General features: G+C 44.0%; 2 protein-coding genes across 2 annotated transcripts; both read left to right on the forward strand.

The window, feature by feature from the left end:
- Positions 1-1086: 1086 nt before the first annotated feature.
- orc4 (origin recognition complex, subunit 4) lies at positions 1087-4868 on the forward strand. The gene is made up of 13 exons (XM_084004227.1): positions 1087-1120; positions 1802-1879; positions 1962-2038; positions 2673-2763; positions 2846-2921; positions 3064-3149; positions 3233-3433; positions 3505-3678; positions 3771-3857; positions 3947-4055; positions 4134-4229; positions 4332-4399; positions 4538-4868. Exons 2-13 carry the CDS (start codon positions 1820-1822, stop codon positions 4718-4720), a joined length of 1308 nt encoding a protein of 435 aa, XP_083860353.1. The 5' UTR covers positions 1087-1120; positions 1802-1819; the 3' UTR covers positions 4721-4868.
- A 1212-nt stretch (positions 4869-6080) lies between these two features.
- On the forward strand, positions 6081-18179 carry LOC311009592 (kinesin heavy chain-like). The gene is made up of 26 exons (XM_084003869.1): positions 6081-6217; positions 7326-7413; positions 7491-7564; positions 7651-7755; positions 8010-8058; positions 8191-8246; positions 8332-8419; positions 8755-8879; positions 8961-9065; positions 9150-9298; positions 9724-9872; positions 10612-10793; positions 10995-11063; positions 11174-11380; positions 11517-11669; positions 11747-11944; positions 12168-12285; positions 12947-13017; positions 13101-13210; positions 13565-13666; positions 13758-13818; positions 16961-17032; positions 17116-17220; positions 17417-17633; positions 17715-17822; positions 17946-18179. The coding sequence occupies exons 1-25, from the start codon at positions 6092-6094 to the stop codon at positions 17798-17800; spliced, it is 2865 nt and encodes a 954-aa protein (XP_083859995.1). The 5' UTR covers positions 6081-6091; the 3' UTR covers positions 17801-17822; positions 17946-18179.
- The last annotated feature ends 4904 nt before the right edge of the window (positions 18180-23083 follow it).

The following is a 23083-nucleotide window of genomic DNA, read 5'->3' on the forward strand; positions in this document are numbered from 1 at the left end:
CTAGATATATGGAACAAAACACCAGGGTAACTAATCAGTAAGCAGCTGTTGTATGGTGGTAAAGTGTGTGGAAATATAGAACATAGTGGCACTGAAGCAAAAAAACATGCTCAGCAAAATAATTTCCCTGGATAAATAAAGGTCACAAAAGCAGATGCAGCTCAGGGTGCAAAATGCTTAAATTTTGTCTGAAGGTCAAACCTGAGGAGACATTAAATTAATTCAGTGTATGGTTGCTGTAAAAGGACCACTTCATGTATTTTTAAGGGCAAACACAGGACTGAATGTGTGGGTGGAGAGTCATATTTTAGAATAATGTGACAGGCTAAATGTGAGTGGAGACTGGGTTTTGTTCGGTTTCTGGTGGTTTACTGTGCTTAGTTTTTTTTTTTTTTCATCATGTCAACCAAAAGCCACAGAGCTTCACCATCATTGTGAGTGAGTAAAAGATACAATCCAGATCAACCATCCATCCTAATTTTATCCAAGTCAGAGTGGTGGTTATTACAGATAAATACAAAAATAAATACTTATTACATTGAAATCTGTGTCATCTTTTAAACGCTATAGGCTACAACAAAACTCCAAATTTAGTCAGAAGAGTCCCGAGTAGGTTTTGTATTTCCTAAGAAAGTAAGAGAGGATATTAATATCTGCACTATTTTTTAGACTTGAAAAGAAAGTGTATTAAGTTGTATGGTATTTCAACTTTAATAACCCTGGGTGTTATTGAACTTGTTAATAAGGCTTACTTGCTGATAATTATTGGATGACAAACTGCTTGTTGTTGTCTAAAAAAAAATAAAATACCAACGTTTCTTCTATGTATATAAAATGATTATTGTTATTATTATTATTATTATTATTATTATTATTATTATTATTATTATTATTATTATTATTATATTGTGTAATTGTGATTAGCTGGCATGTTCTGTGTTACACAGCCATGGGTATATAATAATGGTGACAGTGCATTTCTATTCCATTCCTTTCTATTCTGAGCCTCGGCCAATCAGGGCCGGAGAATCCGTCCAAGCAGGAAGTCGTCATCGCTGGCGGAGTAGTATTTCCCGCGAAGATCGAGAGCGCTCAGCCGGTGAACTACTGTTATTTCCAGGTATTCCTCGTTGTTTATTTGACGTGTTTGCATTGTGAAACTAATATTAACGTAAATACATAATCTTGCCTCGCGAGGACAACACGTGCTGTTAGTTTGACGCTTCCGCGTGCTTCTCACGAGCCCCTGACGTTCAGTTCAGCGTGATACCAAACCCTATTTCTAAATTATGTAATATTAGTATTTCGTTGTTTTACGACACGCATTAATACAATCTTTGACACAATTTGTGACCGTTTCTGAATATTTGGGAGTCATTTTATAATTCGGCATACATACCATCCACTATAGCCTCGTTAATATGTCGTAATGCTGCAGACTACATTGTAAACACTCCTCTGAGGCAGCTATTACAGTGGACATTATGTTGAAATTGACGTTTCTTATTGCAACATTGGACGACGATTTGTAATCGAGTTTATGCAATGTTACAACATTAATGCACAGATTACCAGCAGGCTATAAGGCTGTCGAGTCCACAAAGTAGATAGGATTTACATGAGAATAAAAACACATAATTGGACTCTCCGCGAGGAGAAAGTAAAACGAGCGCCTCGAAAGTGTGTTTGGGATTTAAAAACACACTGAAGTGGTTTTCTTGGGATGTTAGTAAGGACCATTGGAAGTCCCTGGTGCACGTTTCTGGAACCACAAGCACTTTAACCCATACACGTTTTGCAGTTTCAGAGTCGCAGCACCATGAGTAAGAGGAAGATGATAAATGATGCTCATTTGCCAGTTGGAGAATGCATCGAACAGGTTTGTGTCAGCAAACTTGACTTCTTCTCTTCTAACGTGTTCATAGAAGATGTGTCACTGCAGCGTCTTTATTCATTTTCAGTTGCAGAAGACGTTGAGGGAGCGGCTTTGTCATCAGCAGCTTCCCGACAGGCCGGAGGGAGTGGAAGCTCAGCACAAGTAGTTTTTTTTTTATTAACGCTGGTTAGAAAATCTTTCTGAAAGGTTCAGATTTGGATCTAATGCTGCTTTTACACACAAAATCACATTCTCAACAATAACTTAAATCACATTTTTACAGGTCTAGACATGGTTAGATTCGTGCTGCAACCGTTATTGTCATTATCCATTGGATTGTTTTCCCATCATCATTTGTTCGTTTAATGTATTTATCAAAGAAGAAAACTCCTCTTTTAAGAAAGTGTGGCTGGAAGGTGCGAGATGAAAATAAGACTCACACAATCAAAGGAAAATCCTTGAAACTGTAGTAGGTTTGTTGTGTTCGTGTGTATAAAAGAGAGGATCTGGGACTCAGCGTTGAGTCTCAGTGACCCAGTTCAGTCTTACCTGGCTGACACCTCTGTCCCAGTTTGGAGGTTGGAAAAGCTCCAGTTCCCAGCTGAATTGAACACAACACATGCATCCCAGGTGTTGCTCTCCAGAACCTGTAGTGAAATAAACACACTTCTGTTACTGCAGGCCTTTTACTGACTCCTGAGTAGGAAACAGACATTACATTTCAGCTCACACAATCTTCATTTGCTCCAACTGGAGGAGCATTGTGGATATTGTAGTCCAAACACTGTGTTTTCAGACACCTTCTGGAGCTGCTGAAGCGGACGGCCGTCCACGGGGAGAGTAACTCGGTGCTAATCGTCGGTCCCAGGGGAGCCGGAAAAACAATGGTGAGCCTCTGCAGCCAGAACGCATGCTTACAACGAGCTTCTGGGTAAAAAGATGATGGATGATGGTGTTTTGTGTCTGAAGCTTCTGAAGTGTGTGCTGAGAGACCTGCTAGAGGAGACCGAAGCTGAAAAATACCTGCTGCAGGTTCACCTCAATGGTACAAGCTCTAATTCCTCATCACGCGTAATGCTATCTGTTCAGAAATGAAGGATCTTTTTGTCTTCAGTTTCTATCTGTGTATTTTAAAAATGCACATATCTGTATTTTAAAAATGCACATTTCCTGCCTGTGTGCTGTAGGTCTCCTGCAGACCGACGACAGGATAGCGCTGAAGGAAATAACGCGGCAGCTCCACCTGGAAAACGTTGTCGGTGACAAAGTGTTTGTACGTATTTGGAAATTGTTTTTATCAACAGTTAATGTTGCAATAAAACGACTCTAAATAACCGCTTCTGTTCTGATTTTTAGGGAAGTTTTGCAGAGAATCTGGCGTTCTTGTTGGAGGCATTGAAGAAAGGTGATCGTAGCAGCAGCCGCCCTGTGTTGTTTGTCCTGGATGAGTTCGATCTGTTCGCCCACCACAAGAACCAGACGCTGCTCTACAACCTGCTGGACGTCTCCCAGTCTGCCCAGGCTCCCGTCGCTGTGGTCGGCGTCACCTGCAGACTGGTACGCCTCACTCGACCCACCTTTCAACATGAAGCCGACGGTTTTGAGAGTGGTTGATTTTTTTCCTCCAGGATGTTCTGGAGCTGCTGGAGAAGCGTGTGAAGTCGCGGTTTTCCCACCGTCAGATCCACCTGCTGAGCAGCCCGACGTTCGCTCAGTACCTGGAGCGCCTCCGATCCCGACTCAGCCTGCAGGACGACTTCCCGGACAGCAAGTTTGCTCAGGACTGGAACGCCGGCATCGAGGTGAATCACGGGGACTGATCTGGGCTCATTCCAAACTGAAATTAGACGGATCAGGTGTTCACCATCAAACACGGTTTGTTTTCTTTCTTCAGACACTATGTGAAGACAAATCGGTGGAGGAGGTTTTACAGAGACACTTCAACTCCAGCAACGACTTCCGCTCCATGCACATGCTGCTGGTATAACACACCCAACTTTCACTGCTACAAACTACATCAGAAAAACCAGGGAAAAGCGCTGCTACCCTGCTCTCACTCTGTGTTTCCAGATGTTGTGTCTGAGCCGCGTGTCTGTCGCCAAGCCTGCCATCAGACCTGCAGACGTGCTGGAGGCCAGCAAGATGTGTTTTGCCGACGCCAAGGCGAATATGCTCCACGGTAAAAACAAAATCATAAAAAACGTTTGACATAATGAGTTCACACCTGCTACATCAGTGGTTTCTTCTCTCTCCGTAGGTCTGTCCATCTTGGAGCTGTGCCTCATCATCGCCATGAAACACCTCAACGACGTCTACGAAGGAGAGCCCTTCAACCTGCAGATGGTTCACAACGGTACGACCGGACAGAGATCAATCATATCAGCTGTTCTTACCTGTGGATGATGATGTATGATGTATTTGATATTAATGCTTCTTTTCTTTTTCTTTTTTTTAGAGTTTAAGAAGTTCCTGCAGAGGAAGACGAACTCCATGTACAACTTTGAGCAACCGGTCATCATGAAGGTATGTTCAAGGCGTTTAACGAGTCCTGGGATTCTTTATGTGTTGTGGAAGAAAGATACATATTTATATGTTTTTCCATGAAAAATACAATATTTAACATTGATTTATTGGCACCAACACTTCCCGTCCCATCCTCAGGCCTTCGAGCACCTGCAGCAGCTGGAGCTGATCCGGCCAATTGACAGCTCCTCTGCCAAGACTCAGAAGGAATACCAGCTGATGAGACTCATGCTGGACCACAGCCAGATCATGGAGGCCCTGCAGAAGTACCCACAATGCCCCACGGACGTCAAGCAGTGGGCTATGTCGGCGTTCGGCTAGCACTCTGCAGAAGAAACACATGGCTGCCAGTCTGTCAGAGAGTTAAATCTACACTAGTAGAGCACATGTTTCAAGTCAGGATGAGTTTACTTGTAATGTAAATATACTGTAAATTATCACGCAATTAAAAGAAATGGTGAATTTCATTGAATGAAGTGATCTAATTTGTCATGCAAAGAAATCACTGATTTGATAAAGATTCTGAAAATTAATTTGAAGATGCCTGTTATGTAATTATGGCCATCTTTTGGGCCGAAATTCACTTGGAAAAACATTGATAGGTTGGGAAACAGGTGATCAGGCTGTTTTCAGCACTGCATCTGCTAAATGCTGCCACCTGGTGGTGGACTTCCAGAGTCACCATCAGCCTAGTTTTGCAGTTTTCAGTTTTGTACACACCAGGAAAGCTGAACATACAATTTAACATTTAAAAACAGTTTCAAATAATGAATGAATGTTTTACTTCCAAGGAAATGATGAGCCTGTTAAATAAAAGGCTTCCAACTGAAGTACCAAAAGTAAAAGTACTATTATAATCTATTTTATAATCACTGTTGAGTTGATTAATATAATAACAGCATAATGTGTAGCATAATTTGATACATTTTAATAAGATTAATTTAATAAGATTGAAATTCAGGTCATCAGAATCTGCAACACAACTGTGAGAAAATAAATCAATAATTAATGATCAGCTGTATTCTACTGACCGCTTAAATATTCAGGGATTCGTAGTGCAGTTTTGTGCGCGCGCGTGTGCCTACGTTGATGGTGGTGGTGCTGATGCAGGGCGCGGGCGCGCGCCGCGGCACCGTGCCTGGAGCGCGCCTTTATTGGCAGTGTGAGTGCTCTGCGGATGTCTGTGCGCATCCTCCGGACTCTCCCTGCGTGTGCGAACCGGCCGGCGACCCCGTGAGTTCGAGTCCCCGCCGCTAAGAGACGTGCAAACACGCATCAGTCCGCTTCTTTCTGCTCGTCCGTCGGCGTCGGGTAGACCTGCACGCGTCTGTCCGAGCTGCTCAACCGGGACGCAGCGCTGCGGCTGATCTGGTTCGGCCATGGCGCAGCCGAGGAGACCCGGACTCACTCGTCCCCGGTGAAGGACACACACGGCGGATAAACCCGGCAGGTTGTCGCGGCGAGGAAACCAGGAAACCGTCTCATCTCCTTGGACACAAATTCTGATTTGAGTCTCTGTTCTCGTGAATTGTGAACTGTCCGGGTCCGGGACGCTGCTGGTCCCCGAACCTCTGTTTGGGCACCACCTTGCCAAAGCTGCGTCTCAGCCTGTTGTGTGTTTACTTGTTTGCACTATTTGTTTGGGCGGTGTAAACAGCGCCAGCAGCAGCAGCAGCAGCAGCAGCAGCAGCCATGATGGATGCGGCGGAGTGCGGGGTGAGGGTGATGTGCCGCTTCAGGCCTCTGAACGAGGCCGAGATCACCAGAGGAGACAAATACATCCCCAAATTCAAAGAGGACGACACGGTGGTCATAACGGCAAGTGTGTCTGTGTTGTTGTGGTGGTGCGTTTGTGTGCGGCTGGAAATGCCAACACTGCAGTGTTTTTTTTTAAAGGGAACAGAGTCACCTGAGCTCTGCAGACAGGCAGCAAGGCAGACAGACAGGAAGGCAGCAAGGCAGACAGACAGGCAGGCAGCAAGGCAGACAGACAGGCAGGCAGCAAGGCAGACAGACAGGTAGACAGCAAGGCAGACAGACAGACAGACAGGCAGGCAACAAGGCTGGGGATGCCAAGTGCGCAATGAGCTGGAGTCCCGCAGGAGACAGCAGTTATCTCCAACAGTGATCATGTAGAAAGATGATACGTGATTAGAAATGTGAAAAAGTTCAAAAAATGGCAAAAATAATTCAATATTTCATCAACACATTCATGCAATAACCATCATTTTAACATAACAAGCAACAAACTGTGAATTACTGTGTTTATATATATATATCGTCAAAATACAAATAATTATATATTTAATACTAAATAAATTCCAACAGATCACAAAGGATTCAAGTAAATCTGCGTTAGAAAGGGAGGAAAATAGAACTGTAAAATCAGACTTTAGAGCTCATAATCATCTGGAGACAACAATAGTCTTTAAAGGTCATTTTTATGGCTTTGTGATGGCCAAACAATTAATAGGAGTGCTAATTAAGAGGTCAGGGGTCAAAGGTCAAACTCGTTGACTCACCGTTATACATGACTTGGAAGACAAGTTTATTTATGATGTCATGGCTGTTATTTTCCTGTCATTGAACAAAATTGTGTGCTAGCAGACAGACAGGCAGGCAGACAGGAAATTAACCCTGCCCTGTAGGATCAGCACCTCCTGCATTATTCACGGTGTTGCATTATCGCCCAGAAACACACAAACTGCACGCCGTCGTCGCCGTCGTGCCATCAGTCAAAGTGCAGGAAGGCGTTTTCTTTTTCCCTGCTGAGAGCTGCATTTCAACAAGGCCTTCACACCCGAGAGACAGGAGGGATGATAGATGCTACATTTACCTGTTTTTGTGCAACATAAGCATCTTGCCAGCTCTGATGTGTGGTAAGGTGTTTGCTGCTGTCATGAATGTGTCCCTGTGTCTGAAACAGAGCAAACCCTACGTGTTCGACCGCGTGCTGCCTCCCAACACGTCGCAGGAACAAGTGTACGACCAGTGTTGCAAACAGATAGTCAAAGGTAGGAGGCGGTTGCATGAATAACAGTGGTTGGTGTGTGTGCAGCATGAAAGCATCATGTTCTGATGTGGTTTCCAGATGTGCTCGGCGGATACAACGGGACCCTCTTCGCCTACGGACAGACGTCCTCTGGGAAGACACACACCATGGAAGTGAGACGCAAACTCTGCTTTCAACCAGTCTCTTATACTCTGATCTGGTCTGTGATGAAAAACTGTCTTTACTTGTGTGTGTTCAGGGGAAACTGCACGACCACCAGCTGATGGGAATCATCCCTCGCATCGCCCACGACATCTTCGACCACATCTACTCCATGGACGAGAACCTGGAGTTCCACATCAAGGTACGAGGCAAACATTAGAAACACTAAAGCTGCAGCGATGAGTCAGAATGTTCCCTCGTCAGCTTTTATCTCTTCACATCGAATGTGAATTTAACTTTCTTTTCACGCCGGTTTTAAGGATAAAAAATGTCATGTGTATATATGTATATCTTACTTTTAAGTTCTCAAATTGGCTACAATAAAATGAATAGATACCCGTCCAAACATTCAGAGTTGATGAGTCGACACAAATCGTTCGGCGCTCCTCTCTGCAGGTTTCCTACTTTGAAATCTACCTGGACAAGATCAGAGACCTGCTGGATGGTAAGGAGCAACTGAAGTGATGATTGGAGTATTTTTTATTTATTTCTTTGTCTGCTAAGATGTCTGCTTTATTAATGTAAAAGTAATTTATGTTTTTAATAATCATGTCACGTTGGTGATCTTTCTTTCCAGTGTCAAAGACGAACCTCGCTGTGCACGAAGACAAAAACCGAGTCCCCTATGTCAAGGTCTGTGTGTCTTTGCATAGCTTTGATGTTGATGAGTAACATTCATAAGTGTTGACTCTGATGATGATGATGATGACGTTGGCAGGGTTGCACCGAGCGTTTTGTGTCCAGTCCAGAGGAGGTGATGGACGTCATCGACGAGGGCAAAAACAACCGGCACGTGGCCGTGACCAGTACGTATATTTATACTCATCTTTTATGTGACAGGTAATAGTAATAACTGTGTATAACTTCTTTATACACAGTGAGGTGGTTTAGTTTAGTCAAAAATTAGATGCTCTGTTGTCCCAACAGGATAGGAAATAATCTCTCAAGGAATAGTTGTAGCTACAAGATCTTATGGAGTGCTTTTTAAAAAGCCTCCCATCACACTGCTGATTAACCTCCTGCAGGTTTGCAGCTCTGGAGGCAGCAAACTCCCTTGTAGTCAATGCCAAATTAAAAGTACCATAAAAGTACCTCTAACTTTGCAGGTTTCTGCGTACTAACCAGAAGTTACTTCTTCCAGACATGAACGAGCACAGCTCCCGCAGCCACAGCATATTCCTCATCAACATCAAGCAGGAGAACGTGGAGACGGAGAAGAAGCTGTCGGGGAAGCTGTACCTGGTCGACCTGGCGGGCAGCGAGAAGGTCATTCTGAGCGAGAGTGGGGAAGGGAGAGGTCATGTGACGTTGGATGTGTGATGTCTAATCTGTGGGCTCTGTGAACAGGTCAGCAAGACGGGAGCGGAGGGCGCCGTGTTGGACGAGGCCAAGAACATCAACAAATCCCTGTCGGCGCTGGGAAACGTCATCTCAGCTCTCGCCGAGGGCACGGTGAGTCGCTGGCGGCCGAGTGCGTCTCCGTGTGCCTGCAGGAGTGAAGTGAAGGTGTGACAGCGGTTCTGCTTGTTTTCCCAGAAATCCCACGTGCCGTACAGAGACAGCAAGATGACCCGGATCCTGCAGGACTCTCTGGGGGGAAACTGTCGCACCACCATCATCATCTGCTGCTCGCCGTCCATCTACAACGAGGCCGAGACCAAGACCACGCTCATGTTCGGACAGAGGTACCCGCTGGCACCCTGGTGACACGTCTGGTGATGTCAGAGCTGGAAACAAGCAGATTATTTCCCACTCAGATTAGCAGATTATTTCCCGATGTGATTTAATTTGATGTAATGCACGAGGAATTTCTTGCAAACTGCTTAAAAACGTTTGATAGTGTGTAGAATTTAATGATTTTTTTATTGGGTAGCGTTTTATTTTTGGGCTTTATTTTTGCAGCAGATATTATAACATGCACGCTAAAATAATCAAATACAAATAACTTGTTTTTAAAGCAGATGTTGGTTTGTAGTCCATGGAAACATTATCAGTATTCTATAAAGTTGATTTAAGAATAAGGTTCATATTTCTGAATTACTTTGACCCTCCACTGAGAATGATGTCAATAGATCACAGTTTGGAATATTAACTTCCATCTCCACCTCAGGGCTAAGACCATCAAGAACACGGTGTCGGTGAACCTGGAGCTGACGGCGGAGGAGTGGAAGAAGAAATATGAGAAGGAGAAGGAGAAGAACAAGAGCCTAAAAAACATCATCCAGAGGCTGGAGGCCGAACTCAACCGCTGGAGGAACGGTGAGATAACAAGACACGAGTCCAAGGATGCCTTTTAGGAAACGGGGGACTGGAAGACACCAGACTCCATTGACAAAAACAGTGATTTTACACAGGAGTTGCTGGTCTTTCCTGCTGCCTCCGTGGGTTAGTTTGTGCAGTTGTGTGAAATACGGGCGTTGTAGATTAGAGTAAAGCTCCCTATCTAGCTGTAGATGCACATGAAGGGCGTCGTCTGTCGTTAGAGACTGGTGTCGCCTTCGCAGCATCCTCGCCCCTTCCCCCCATCTCGGTTGCATGGTAACCGCTCTCCCTCCCTTCCTCCCTCTCTTTCTAGCCATTGTTTTCTTTAATTATTTTATTTCCTGTACCTTCAGTTAATCAGGTTGACAACAACACACACACACACACACACACACACACATTTTGCTGATGCAGTGTTTCTGGCGTGACTCAGCTGCTGGCTCCGTGCCGAGCACCGCTCACTGTTTTCACTCCCTCCTCATTTGCTGATGACTTTCATTATCACACTAAAAATAATTACAGCACCACGACTTTATCTGCTGCTAACAAGCTGCGTTCTGTTTCACAGCAACACATAACCATGAGATAGAAAAGGATATGTCTTTACACACACACACATTCTACTGTACATCCCTAAAAATCTGCTGACATAATCTGATATCTGGAGGCAATAAAAAGCGACACGCTTAGAAGGAATACAAGGATTTAACCGATGAGGTGTTGTTGTTGCTGACAGGGGAGAACGTTCCCGAGGAGGAGCAGCTGAGCGCTAAAGATCAGAAGAGCATCGAGCCGTGCGACAACACTCCCATCATCGACAACCTGCTGCCGCCCGTCGGCGGCGTCTCGGCCCCCGGAGACGAGCGCGGCAAATACGAGGAGGACATCGGCAACCTCTACAAGCAGCTGGATGACAAGGTCACACCAACGACTATATTGAATTGCTCTATTCTGAATTAATTTGAAATGTCTCGTTTTGATGATTTTCTATCTGTTGAATATTTATTATTTTTATTGTCATTACACTGTAAAACGTTCAAGTTCCAGACACATTGAGCTTAATAATGTTGTACTTGCAGTATATGATAATACATCAGTTTGCTCTGGTTGTTTGTACAGGATGATGAGATCAACCAACACAGTCAGCTGGCTGAGAAGCTCAAGGAGCAGATGATGGACCAGGAGGAGGTTCATCTTCCAGCCCATAAAATAGATTTTTATTGTTGTTTTCTTTATATGCATCTGAGTTAAGTTGGCATAAATGTGCTTTTGTTCATTTTTTTTTTTTTTGTTGCCAGCTGCTGGCGTCGACGCGACGCGACCACGAGAAGATCCAGGAGGAGCTGTGCCGGCTGCAGACGGAGAATGAGCTGGCCAAGGAGGAGGTGAAGGAGGTGCTGCAGGCTCTGGAGGAGCTGGCCGTCAACTACGACCAGAAGAGCCAAGAGGTGGAGGAGAGGGATCAAACCAATCTGCAGCTACTTGAGGAGCTGCAGCACAAGACGGTGAGTGGATCCTGATATTTATTTATATATGTAAAAAGATGAAAACAATGATGTTTGAAGCTACTTCACTGTGTGTGTGTGTGTGTGTGTGTGTGTGTGTGTGTGTGTGTTTTCTGTGTGTGTGTTTTGTGGGCAGGTGTTGCTGTCTGCGGTGCAGAGGGAGCTGAGTCAGCTGCAGGAGCTGAACGGCCTGCAGAGGAAGAGAGCCACCGAGGTCCTCAACCTGCTGCTGCGGGACCTCGGCGACATCGGCGCCATCATCGGCACCAGTGACGTGAAGATCGCAGCGGTGAGGACGGACACATACACGCACACTCACGCCTCATCTCTGGCACTCCCACACTAACACCCCCCCCCCCCCCTCAGTCCTCAGAGGCGAAGGGGAACGGCTCGGCGGTGGAGGAGGAGTTCACCGTGGCTCGCCTCTACATCAGCAAGATGAAGTCCGAGATCAAGTCTCTGGTGAACCGCGGCAAGCAGCTGGAGAGCGCTCAGGCCGACGGCCACCGCAAGATCCAGGCGAATGAGAAGGAGCTGGCGTCCTGTCAGCTACTCATCTCCCAGGTAACCATCACCTAGGTAACCACGGTTGCCTGACATATATTGTGCAGAGGAAGACATACATTTTATGTTGTGATGAAGTGTTATTTTACACACAATTTATCCAAATTCCTTTTATTGTGTGTCTGTGGAAACTCCTGGATGTTGACTAGAATTTGAAATATACTTTATGTATGTGAAAATGACCAAATGCTCTATTTGTATTAACTGTCCATTCTGTGTGCAGCATCAGGCCAAAATCAAATCTCTGACTGACTACATGCAGAACATGGAGCAGAAGAAGAGGCAGCTGGAGGAGAGTCAGGACGCTCTGACCGACGAACTCGCCAAACTGCAGGCTCAGGGTCGGTTCACCACGAGACAAGCATTTAAGCATTTCCTTTATTTACCAGCCTATTTACCAGTCAGTGTCAGCGTTGTTCGTCCAGTATCCAGCCTCTCAGTGGTGAAGGTCAAGGCCTGTATGTGATAAGACTTGGGCCCTGAAGGTTGTGGGTTCCATCCTTGGGTATCTGGAAATTTGGACTTGTAAAACCCAAATGACAATGACAAAATTACCAAAACGACATGTGCATGTGTGTCTCTCTCAGTGGCTCAGTGGTAAAGGTCAAGGCCTAGAGAGCTGAAGGTTGTGGGTTCTACCCTTTGGTGTCACAGTGAATTTTGACTTGTAAAACCCAAACGACAATGAAAAATTACCAAAACGACATGTGCATGTGTGTCTTGCGGTGGCTGAGTGGTGTAGGTCAAGTACTAGAGACTTGAAGGTTGTGAGTTCCATTCTTAAGAAGTGTCAGACTCCCAAAGATGATTTAAAAACTAACAAAAAGGTAGCTGTGGCTGATATGTGGAGCCCGACAGAGCTTTGGTTCACTACGAGACAGATGTTTCAACATTTCCTTTATTTACCAGTGTTCCCGTCAGTCAGTGTCAGTGTTCTTCCAAGTAATCCAGTTATATACTCGCAGATTGATGGGACAATCTTTATTCTATGATGGTTCACAGAGAAAAGACACGAGGTGTTGGGGGAGGAGAGGGAGAAGGAGGACATCAGCAGACCGGATGGAGACGTCAAGGTGATCTGAAACTTTAGCTGGAAACTGTAAACACTCAACTCATTTCTAATGTTTCTGTGTTTCTGCCTCCATCCGTCCTTCAGAAAACACTGGAGGAGCAGCTGGAGAACCACAGGGAGGCTCATCAGAAGCAGCTCGGCCGCCTCCGAGACGAGATCGAAGATAAGCAGAGGATGCTGGACGAACTGACAGAGTAAAGGAAACATCAGTGCACACACACACACATTCAAAGCACCAGGGACGTTATTATTCGTAGTTTGTAGAATTATGCGTGAAGAAGAGGAAGCTCAGAGTGCATGAGTGTGTGTGAGGTGAAGCTCACAGAGAGACTGACTTTTTCAGACATGTGGGAATCAGTTCAGTAGGTTAAGAAGCTCAATTCAAATGTGGGACGTGTGCTCAAGCGCTGTCTAAAATTTCTAGTCCAATGCTTTAAATGAAAACCCTGTTTTTGTTTATTTATGTATATTTTCTCTCCCCTTCATTGTCTGCCATTTCTCTGCTGTCCAAGAAAGGTCACACTTACTGTCACTTGTCTTCCTCTCAGTCTGAACCAGGGTCTGTTACTGGAGCAGCAGAGACTCATGTCGGACTATGACAAACTGAAGGCTGAGGAGCAGGAGAAAGATGCAAAGCTACAGAAACTCATGTAGGCATCTAACTGCACTGTTATTGATACGTATCAGATGGAATACAAGTTGATTTGTACATGTTGGTGTTAATGTCACTTTTGTGATCAGACTGCTGAATGAAGAAACAGAACAGGCCAGAGAGGACTTAAAAGGACTGGAGGAGACTGTGGTGAGTGTCTGAAAGTTACATTTTATAGTTGAGTCCGTCGACAGGTCTAGACTTGTGAGGGTTAGACTTCAAATGACGATGACAAAATTACCAAAACGACACGTGCATGTGTCTCTCTCAGTGTCTGAGTGGAGTAGGTCAAGGACTAGCGACCTCAAGGTTGTGGGTTCAATCCTTAAGTGTCAGACTCCCAAACCCAAAGATGATTTAAAAACAAAGGTTAGCTGAGATTGATATGTGGCGGCCTACAGAACTGAAGTTTGTCAGTTCATTCCTTAAATGTTGCAGTTCAATTTGAGGTCTGAATTTCAAATGGTGATGATCAAACTAGCAAAACGACATATGCATTTCAGTTTCTTGGTGGCTGAGTGGAGTAGGTCAGCCTCAGAGACCTGAAGGTTGTGGGTTCAAACTTTGGATAGCACAGTGAATTTTGACTTGTAAAACCCATATGACGACGACAAAATACCTAAACGACATGTGCGTGAGTGCCTCTCAGTGGTAAAGGGCAAGGCTTAGAGAGCTGAAGGTTGTGGGCTCTATCATTTGTTGTCGCAGTGAGTTTTGGCTTGTAATACCCAAATGCAATGACAAAATTACCAAAATGATATTGGGTCCAATCCTTTAGTGTCATACTCCAAAACCCCAAAGGTGATGTCAAAATGACCAAAAGGTAGCTCAGTGTGACAGGTGGAGGCCTACAGAGCTGAAGGTTGTAGGTTCATTCCTTAAGTGTTGCAGTTTTGAGTTCAGGTCTAGATTTCAAATGGCGATGATCAAAGTACCAAAATGACACACACAGTTTTGTCTTTTGGTGGCTGAGTGGAGTAGAGACCTGAAGGTTGTGGGTTCAAGGCTTGAATAGCACATTGCATTTAGACTTGTAAAACCCAAATGATGGTGACAAAACTACCAAAATTATGACAGCCTGCTGTCTTTCAGTGGCTGAGTGGAGAAGGTCCTAGACTGTAGACCTGGAGGTTGTAGGTTCAATCCTGAAGTGTTGTAGTTTTCATTTCAGGTCTATATTTCAAATGGCGATCATCAAACTACCAAAGCGACATGTGCATCTTTGTCTCTTGGCTGGTGGTTGAGTGGAGTTGGAGAATCTCTAGAGACCTGAAGGTTGTGGGTTCCAGCCTATGAAAGTGCAGTCTGTTTTGACTTGTAAAACCCAAGTGACGATGATCAAACTACCAAAACGACATGTGTATCTGTGTCTCTTGGTGTTTGAGTGGAGAAGGTCAGGCTCTAGAGACCTGAAGGTTGTGGGTTCCATCCTCAAGTGTTGCAGTTTTGATTTCAGGTCTACATTTCAATGGCAATGATCAAACTACCAAAACGACATGTGTATCTGTGTCCAGTGTGATGGACTGGAGACCCTGAGGTTGCGGGTTCCAGCCTATGATAGTGTAGTGCATTTTGACTTGTAAAACCCAAGTGACGATGACAAAATTACCAAAACGACATGTTCACATGTGTCTCTCAGTGGCTGAGTGGTGAATGTGATGAATTGGAGACCCTGAGGTTGTGGGTTCCATCCTGAGGTGTTGCCGACCATTTTGAGGTCTAGATTTCAAATGACGATGATAAAATTACCAAAATGACATGTGAAAGGCATGAAGCGTTGGTGGTGTGGCTGCACTGTCCCCGGTATGGTCCAATCCCATGTGTACCGGGTTCAATCCCACACCTTTGCAGGAACCTGGGGGGAGGTAATGTCTGCCTCCCCCTGGGAAATTTGGGGACATGAATGCAGGGGTTTATACAACAGGAGCTGAGAAAGAGGTGACATTTTTGATGGGCTCCCTTTCTTGACTTCCCTCCTTGTTTCGTTCCCTATCTTTCCTTCACATTTTATCTACTTGTCCTCCTAAGTGTCTTAAATGTCACCAGGAGGACATGCATGTGCGTCCATTTTATTGTTTTGTTGTGTTAGTTTCTTGATTTACTAATGTAAATTAATCTAGTAATGTTAGAAGTTGTGCCCTTCTTGTTTTAAAGGGATAAGAGTGTCTTTCAGCTTCCATCAAAATGCCAGTTCTTTATCAGCTCCTGTTGTATAACCCCCTGCATTCACATCCCCAAATTTCCCAGGGGGAGGTGCACATTGCCTACCCCCAGTTCCTGCGAAGGTGTGGGATTGAACCCAGCTCACATGGGATCAGACCATACCGGGGACAGTGCAGCCACACCACCAACGCTTCATGCCTTTCACATGTCGTTTTGGTAATTTTATCATCGTCATTTGAAATCTAGACCTCAAAATGGTCTGCAACACCTCAGGATGGAACCCACAACCTCAGGATGGAACCCACAACCTCAGGGTCTCCAATTCATCACATTCACCACTCAGCCACTGAGAGACACATGTGAACATGTCGTTTTGGTAATTATGTCATCATCACTTGGGTTTTACAAGTCAAAATGCACTGTGCTATCCAAGGATGGAACCCACAACCTTCAGGGCTCCAGTCCTTAATCTTCTCCACTCAGCCACTTAGAGAGAGAGACACACATGTACATGTTGTTTTGGTAGTTTGATCATCGCCATCAGAACTCAAATTGAAACAGATCTCTTAAGGATTGAACCTACAACCTTTAGGTCTGTAGTTCTTGACCTACTCCACTCAGCCACTGAGAGGCACGCATGCACATGTCGTTTTGGTAGTTTGATCATCGCCATTTCAAATTCAGAACTAAAATTGAACTGCAACATTTAAGGAATGAACCTACAACGCTTCATGCCTTTCACATGTCACTTTGGTAATTTTATCATCGTCATTTAGAATCTGGACCTCAAAATGCTCTGCAACACTTCAGGATTGAACAAACACCCTTCAGCTCTGTAGGCCTCCACACTGAGCCACCTTTTGGTAATTTTGACATCATCTTTGGGGTTCTGGAGTCTGACACTTAGGGATTGAACCCACAACCTTCAGTTCACAAGTCAAAACCAGACCAAACCAGTCATAGTGATATTTCAAGCAAAGTCTGAGTATAGGTGTGTTTTTCTAAGTGTTTGTTTATGTTTTTTTAATAATAAAACATTCTATGATTTAACTAACTTTGGCTCTTTATCACTGTTTTCTACAGACTACACTCAGATTTGAACTATCTGATTTTTGTTTGGTTCCCTTAGGCCAAGGAGCTGCAGACTCTGCACAACCTGCGTAAACTCTTTGTGCAGGACCTCACCACGCGGGTTAAGAAGGTACATCACTTTCCTCTGCTTGTTCAGTGTCATTCTCCTGCCAGATTAACATCTAACCTGTGCCTCCCCCCCCCCCCACACAGAGTGCAGAGCTGGACTGTGAGGAGGGACTTGGCAACGTGGCCCAGAAACAGAAGATCTCTTTCCTGGAGAACAACTTGGAACAGCTCACCAAGGTCCACAAACAGGTAAAACAATCACTCTGGCTAATGCACGAGAAGTGAGAAATGAATATTGCAAGTCCAAGTCCTGCATTCAAAATCCAACAAACAAACATTAAAAAAAGGTACTCAGAGTGCATAGCATGATAAAACGAATGCATCAATGTGTATGTATGGATAATAAAGTACTTTAATGGAGATACAATGCACTTTCCACCACCAGCTGGTCCGAGACAACGCAGACCTTCGCTGCGAGCTGCCCAAACTGGAGAAGCGTCTGCGGGCCACGGCTGAGCGGGTCAAAGCCCTGGAGAACGCCCTGAAGGAGGCCAAGGAGAGCGCCATGAGGGACCGCAAGCGCTACCAGCAGGAGGTGGACCGCATCAAAGAGGCCGTCCGGGCCAAGAACATGGCCAGAAGGGGGTTCTCTGCACAGATCGGTGAGCTGACCGGATTCAGCATTAGTTTGAAAATAAAATATGTTCCTGAATAACCACTCTGCTTTTTTGTGTGTGCCTCAGCAAAGCCCATCCGACCGGGCCATCATCCACTGTCATCCCCCATCAGCAGCTCCATCAGAGCCGGAGGCATCTACACCCACAACTAAAACCACAACAGCAAGGGACCATGTGAGTCCTCTGGCTTCGTGGTCTGATCAAATACATTCTTGCTTTTATTTTTTTAATTATTTGAATTGAACATAGAATGTTTCATGATTTCCTTCAACCTAAAGCTTTGTTTTTTTCCTGCAGACAGACCATAAAAGACTGACGCATGCCCATTGCCCCACCTGGAACCACAAGCCCCGCCCCTCCCGTTGACGCACCAATGGGAGGCCATCACGACAGACTGTCACCGCTCAGAGAAGCAATGTCCAAGGTGTAAATACTGATATGAGATGTAAACATATTTAATTTGCTGAACGCAAGTACCAGAGGCCTCATTTAAAAATGTCCTAAATTATGCTTTTTGGAAACATTGTCAATTAAAACCAATTTTTTGAGATTTAATTTGTAATTAGGCAAGGCAACTTTATTTGTATAGCACATTTCATACACAAGGCAGACTCAAAGTGCTTCACATCATAACATGTCATACAATAAAGTGAAAAAAATAGAATAATTAAAAATGACAAGGATACCATTTATAAATGAGGCCCTGAGTTTCTTTCTGAAGGATTGGGAAGTTCAGCAGCATTATTTGGGATTGTGACTATAAGTTTGTACAGCTTTCCAGGAGCCTGAAGGTAACAGGTAGATCTTTAGGGTTATTATTTAATCTCCAACCAGCATTCATTCATTTCAAGGAATAGTTTGATATTTTGGGAAAATCCCTTTCTTGATGAGAAGATTTATACCAGTCTCACATGAAGAGCGGTATCAGTCTCCTCAGTGAAAGTCTCTGAGGTTCTTCCCTCGATACGTTTGAAGGTTACAGCTCGAGTCAGAAAGGTGGAAATTAAATTCAGCCACTTTGTAAACAAACTTTCAGCAGAAGCATTTTGACACACAGCTTGTTCCCCCCCATCTGAAAACCCCTGGTGGCATTAACTAATATTGACTTACACCTAATATCTTGTGGTGGGACATTTACCCAGTAACTGTGTCCTCTTTCATCTTCTTACTGGTGACAACTGTCAAAAAAACAAATACGACCAGACTTGTTTCACAACAAGTAAACTGCACATTAGATTATTGTACTTTAGCTCTTGTTTTGTTACTGTTCTGTCCTGGGATTAAACTACAGTTGAATAGTGTCACAGTTGCAGGACGCTGCTGTAAAGTTGAATGATTTGTGATTGATCTGTATCTGTAAAGTCCTGCAGGGACACTGACCAGCCAATCAGGTGTCTCCAGGACTCAGAGCAGCATGACTGACCGGTTTGATATCATAGAAGACTACAGCAGGAAAAAGACTTACTTACACTAGTTAAGTACTGCACTGTCAAGATCCCAATCAGCCAATCAGAGACCTTAAAATCACAGAGCTTATGACAGGCCGATTCATGTCCCTCAAACGGTCCAGGATGTTCGTACTCTGCCACACCTTGTGCCTTTAGGAACACCTGAACTCAAATATATTTTCACCGGTACAAACACCTTGCAAGATGTTTGCAGATTAACTTCCCCTCTTCAAATTGCAATCGATGAGACCCATTTCATCCTCTAATCAAAGATCTATAAGATGTGCTTCTTTGTCTTCGTGCTGCCAGTTTAGCATGTTTTTGAATGCACAATATTATCTCATGATGATTACTTTTTGTTTGCTGATACAAATCAGCAAACAAATCACTTTCATGGGTTTGATTGTGGCTGTTTTGAGCGATCTGCAGTCACGGTGGCGAATATATGAATGTAACTGCATGGACTAGAGCTTGTGCTGAAGGACAAACGGAGGCAATTTGTGTACACCGTGCATTTACCTCATCACAATGTACATTTTGAGTTTGCAAAAAAACATTTACGTTCCTTTGTTTGTTTTGGTTGTGGCATCATATCCCTGAATATACCTACAACTGATGCAATTAAAGCTAATAAAGATATATATCTATTTAACTTTCAGGAGTCCTTTTGTCAAAATAAGACTTTCAGTGTGATTTCTGCACATTTAGTACCCTTAACCTGTTTTAAATTCTGAAATATAAAGACGCGATGTAACCCCCCCCCCCCCCCCCCGTAGGTAAGAGTCCTTTTGATTTTGCCACCGAGCCTGCCTATGTATCGCATTGTTGATCGATCGATATTTATTAACAATGTGACCGTTTTGTCACCAGCGTCAATAATCATTACTATATACACTGTCACGGTGCATAATTATACTCGTCTTTTATTTTTGAAATATTCATCCGAAAGTACTACTTGTATGTCATTACGCTCCGGTGTCTTTTATTTTGAAATCTACCGGAAGTACCGCGTGTATGTAATGTGTCTGTCTTGATGATACCGCTTTACGGTTGTGGCCACCGGAGGGCGTTAGAGCTCGCTAGCTGAATTGCTAGTAGATTTAGATTTGGCGTTCTGTGGAACCGAAATCTGACAATGAATCTTTTGCATCCTGAATCTAGTTCGCCTACAGTTACTGCAGTGACACTGCCCTCCGGTGGTCACGGCGCGTAATTACACGTCGTTGTCGTTGATTATGTATGATTCTACCGGAAGTACTGCCTGTATGTAACGTCTCCCTTGATAACACCGCTGATGTAATAAACGGCTGTGGCCACAAGAGGGCGTTAAAGCTCATTATATCAATATAATTGGAATAAATATAAGATTGGTGAATTAGAATACTTGTAGCTAACGTTAGCTAATAAATGACTAGTTTACCTTTAGTAGAACGTGACGTTAACAGTATTTATTGTTTAACTCTTCGGTCAGAACGTTGTGGTCTTTACAATCTCACGATTAGCTTACAGCTAACCGGATGTGCTGTCACTGCGTTGAGCTCACAGGGCCACCGTAGTGCAGGCAATTAGCTTACAGCATTAGCCGAGGCTAACAAAAGCGTACGCAACCCCCCCCCCCCAACGGCGTGTTGTTCTACTTTTAGTTAGTAGACGAATGATGCTTTATATAATATAGAATATATATTTACTGTCGGTCAACATTCAAACGAGAACGACATGTTTTTAATCTCGGTTGTACGCTGCAGTGACAACTCGTCTTTTATTTTGAATGACTCAACAGGAAGTACTTCGTGTATATAATCTGTCTACCTTGATAATAACGCTGATGTATTTCCCGGCCGTGGCCAGAAGAGGGCGATAAAGCTACATTAATGGCTGAATTAACACTTAGAGGCGAAAAAACCTCAACAGGAAGTACTTCGTGTATTTAATCTGTCTACCTTGATAATAGCGCTGATGTATTTACCGGCTGTGGCCACAAGAGGGCGTTAAAGCTACATTACGACTTAATTAACACTTAGAGGTGAAAAAACTCAACAGGAAGTACTTTGTGTATTTAATCTGTCTACTTTGATAAATGACTAGTTTACCTCTAGTAGAACATGACGTTAATAGTATTTATTGTTTAACTCTTCGGTCAGAACGTTGTGGTCTTTACAATCTCACAATTAGTTTACAGCTAACCGGATGTGCTGTCACTGCTTTGAGCTCTCAGGGCCACCGTAGTGCAGGACAATTAGCTTACAGCATTAGCCGAGGCTAACAAAAGCGTACGCAACCCCCCCCCAACGGCGTGTTGTTCTACTTTTAGTTAGTAGAAGAATGATGCTTTATATGATATAGAATGTATATTTACTGTCGGTCAACATTCAAACGAGAACGACATTGTTTTTTATCTCGATTGTACGCTGCAGAGACAACTCGTCTTTTATTTTGAATGACTCAAAAGGAAGTACTTTGTGTATATAATCTGTCTACCTTGATAACACCGCTGATGTAATAAACGGCTGTGGCTACAAGAGGGCGTTAAAGCTCATTATCTCAATATATTTTGAATATTAATTGCTGGGATTGCTGAATTTGAATAACTTAGCTAACTTTAGCTAATACATTACTAGTTTACCTTCGATCGCTGCAAAATGCATGCCGGTTAGTTTTGTGTTTTTTGTGTGTTTTTTTAAAATGTTTTATCTTTATTATATCTTTACGATACAATCGGTAAAAACAAGCTAACAGAGTCATTAATACAGAAATGACATTGGTCAAGAACAGAGCCAGGGGAAGTATCAAATAAACACAATAAAAACAGAGCATAACTAAATGGTGTTAGCAGCTTTCATATTTTTTAAATCATAAATGGTTTGGATGTACTGTTCTGTTTCCTTTCCAAAAGCGAAAAAAGAGGGTTTAGAGTTACTGAATTTGGTTTTGTCAATATGACATTTCAATAAAATTATCAACAAATTAATTAGATATATTTCAGCACGTTTAGTAGAAAATTAAAATTCCTGTGTGAGTCTAATATTTAATGCTAGGCTGTTACTCTCATGTTGGCAGTGGCGGCGCCAGAGTATTTTTTCTGGTTCAACTACGGTGGGGCTAACTCATACGACGGTGGGGCTCAAATCAATGTCAGAATTTCAATGTGAATATATAACAACACCCAGTGGCGCTGCCAGCCGGAATCCAGTACGCACTGGGAGGACTTTTTTTGAAGGTGGAAAAAAAAATTTGATGCTGCTGAACCGGGCCGGATGCAGCCGCATTTGAGAGGACGATCGCGCGTGTGTGCGCAATTACGCATAGCGTGTGTTGGCCCCTCTCCACTACACAATACAGCTCGGCTCTAGTCTCGTCACCTCTCTGCTGCTGAGCACTGTAGGCCGAGCCGATGCATGTCTCTCTCCCCGGGCCGGCAGAGTTATCATACCGTACTGTGCGTGCGTGTCCAAGCGTGTGTGTGCGTGCGTGGAGTGCTCACAAGCGTGCGCTTGTGTTTAGGGCGGGGATGGAGGGCACAAAAAACTATTTGCACCGGGGCCTATCACCATGATATACACTACTGTTTCACTGATACTGAAAACATTAGATTTTGTCTTAAACAAGTATTTTTCCATTTGTTGTTGTATTTGCCGTTTCTGTGCGTACATTGAAATTGAATCCTGGCGGCGGCGCTGACAACACCCTCCCACAGCTATAATCACGCACACAGTGAGAGAGAGAGACAGAGACAGCGAAACGTGAATGGTTCCGTTAACAGCCGGGACCCGAGTGGTCATCTTCCCCTGCAGGTGTCAACGGTGCGTCCGTAGTTTTATCCAACACGCCCGCCACCGCCATCTGTTGTTCCGTCCGACGACGTTTAAAAACAAATGTATGCATGATCAATTTTGACCAGCTTACTAACGTTAACTTAACGTGAGTGACTATAAGCCGCTAACGCGAACTGCTAGAGCCAGGTAGCTTACACACTAGGAGCCTGCTGTC

The sequence above is a fragment of the Eutrigla gurnardus genome (genome assembly GCF_963514095.1).
Source record: "Eutrigla gurnardus genome assembly, chromosome: 24".
In the NCBI taxonomy this organism is placed as follows: domain Eukaryota; kingdom Metazoa; phylum Chordata; class Actinopteri; order Perciformes; family Triglidae; genus Eutrigla; species Eutrigla gurnardus.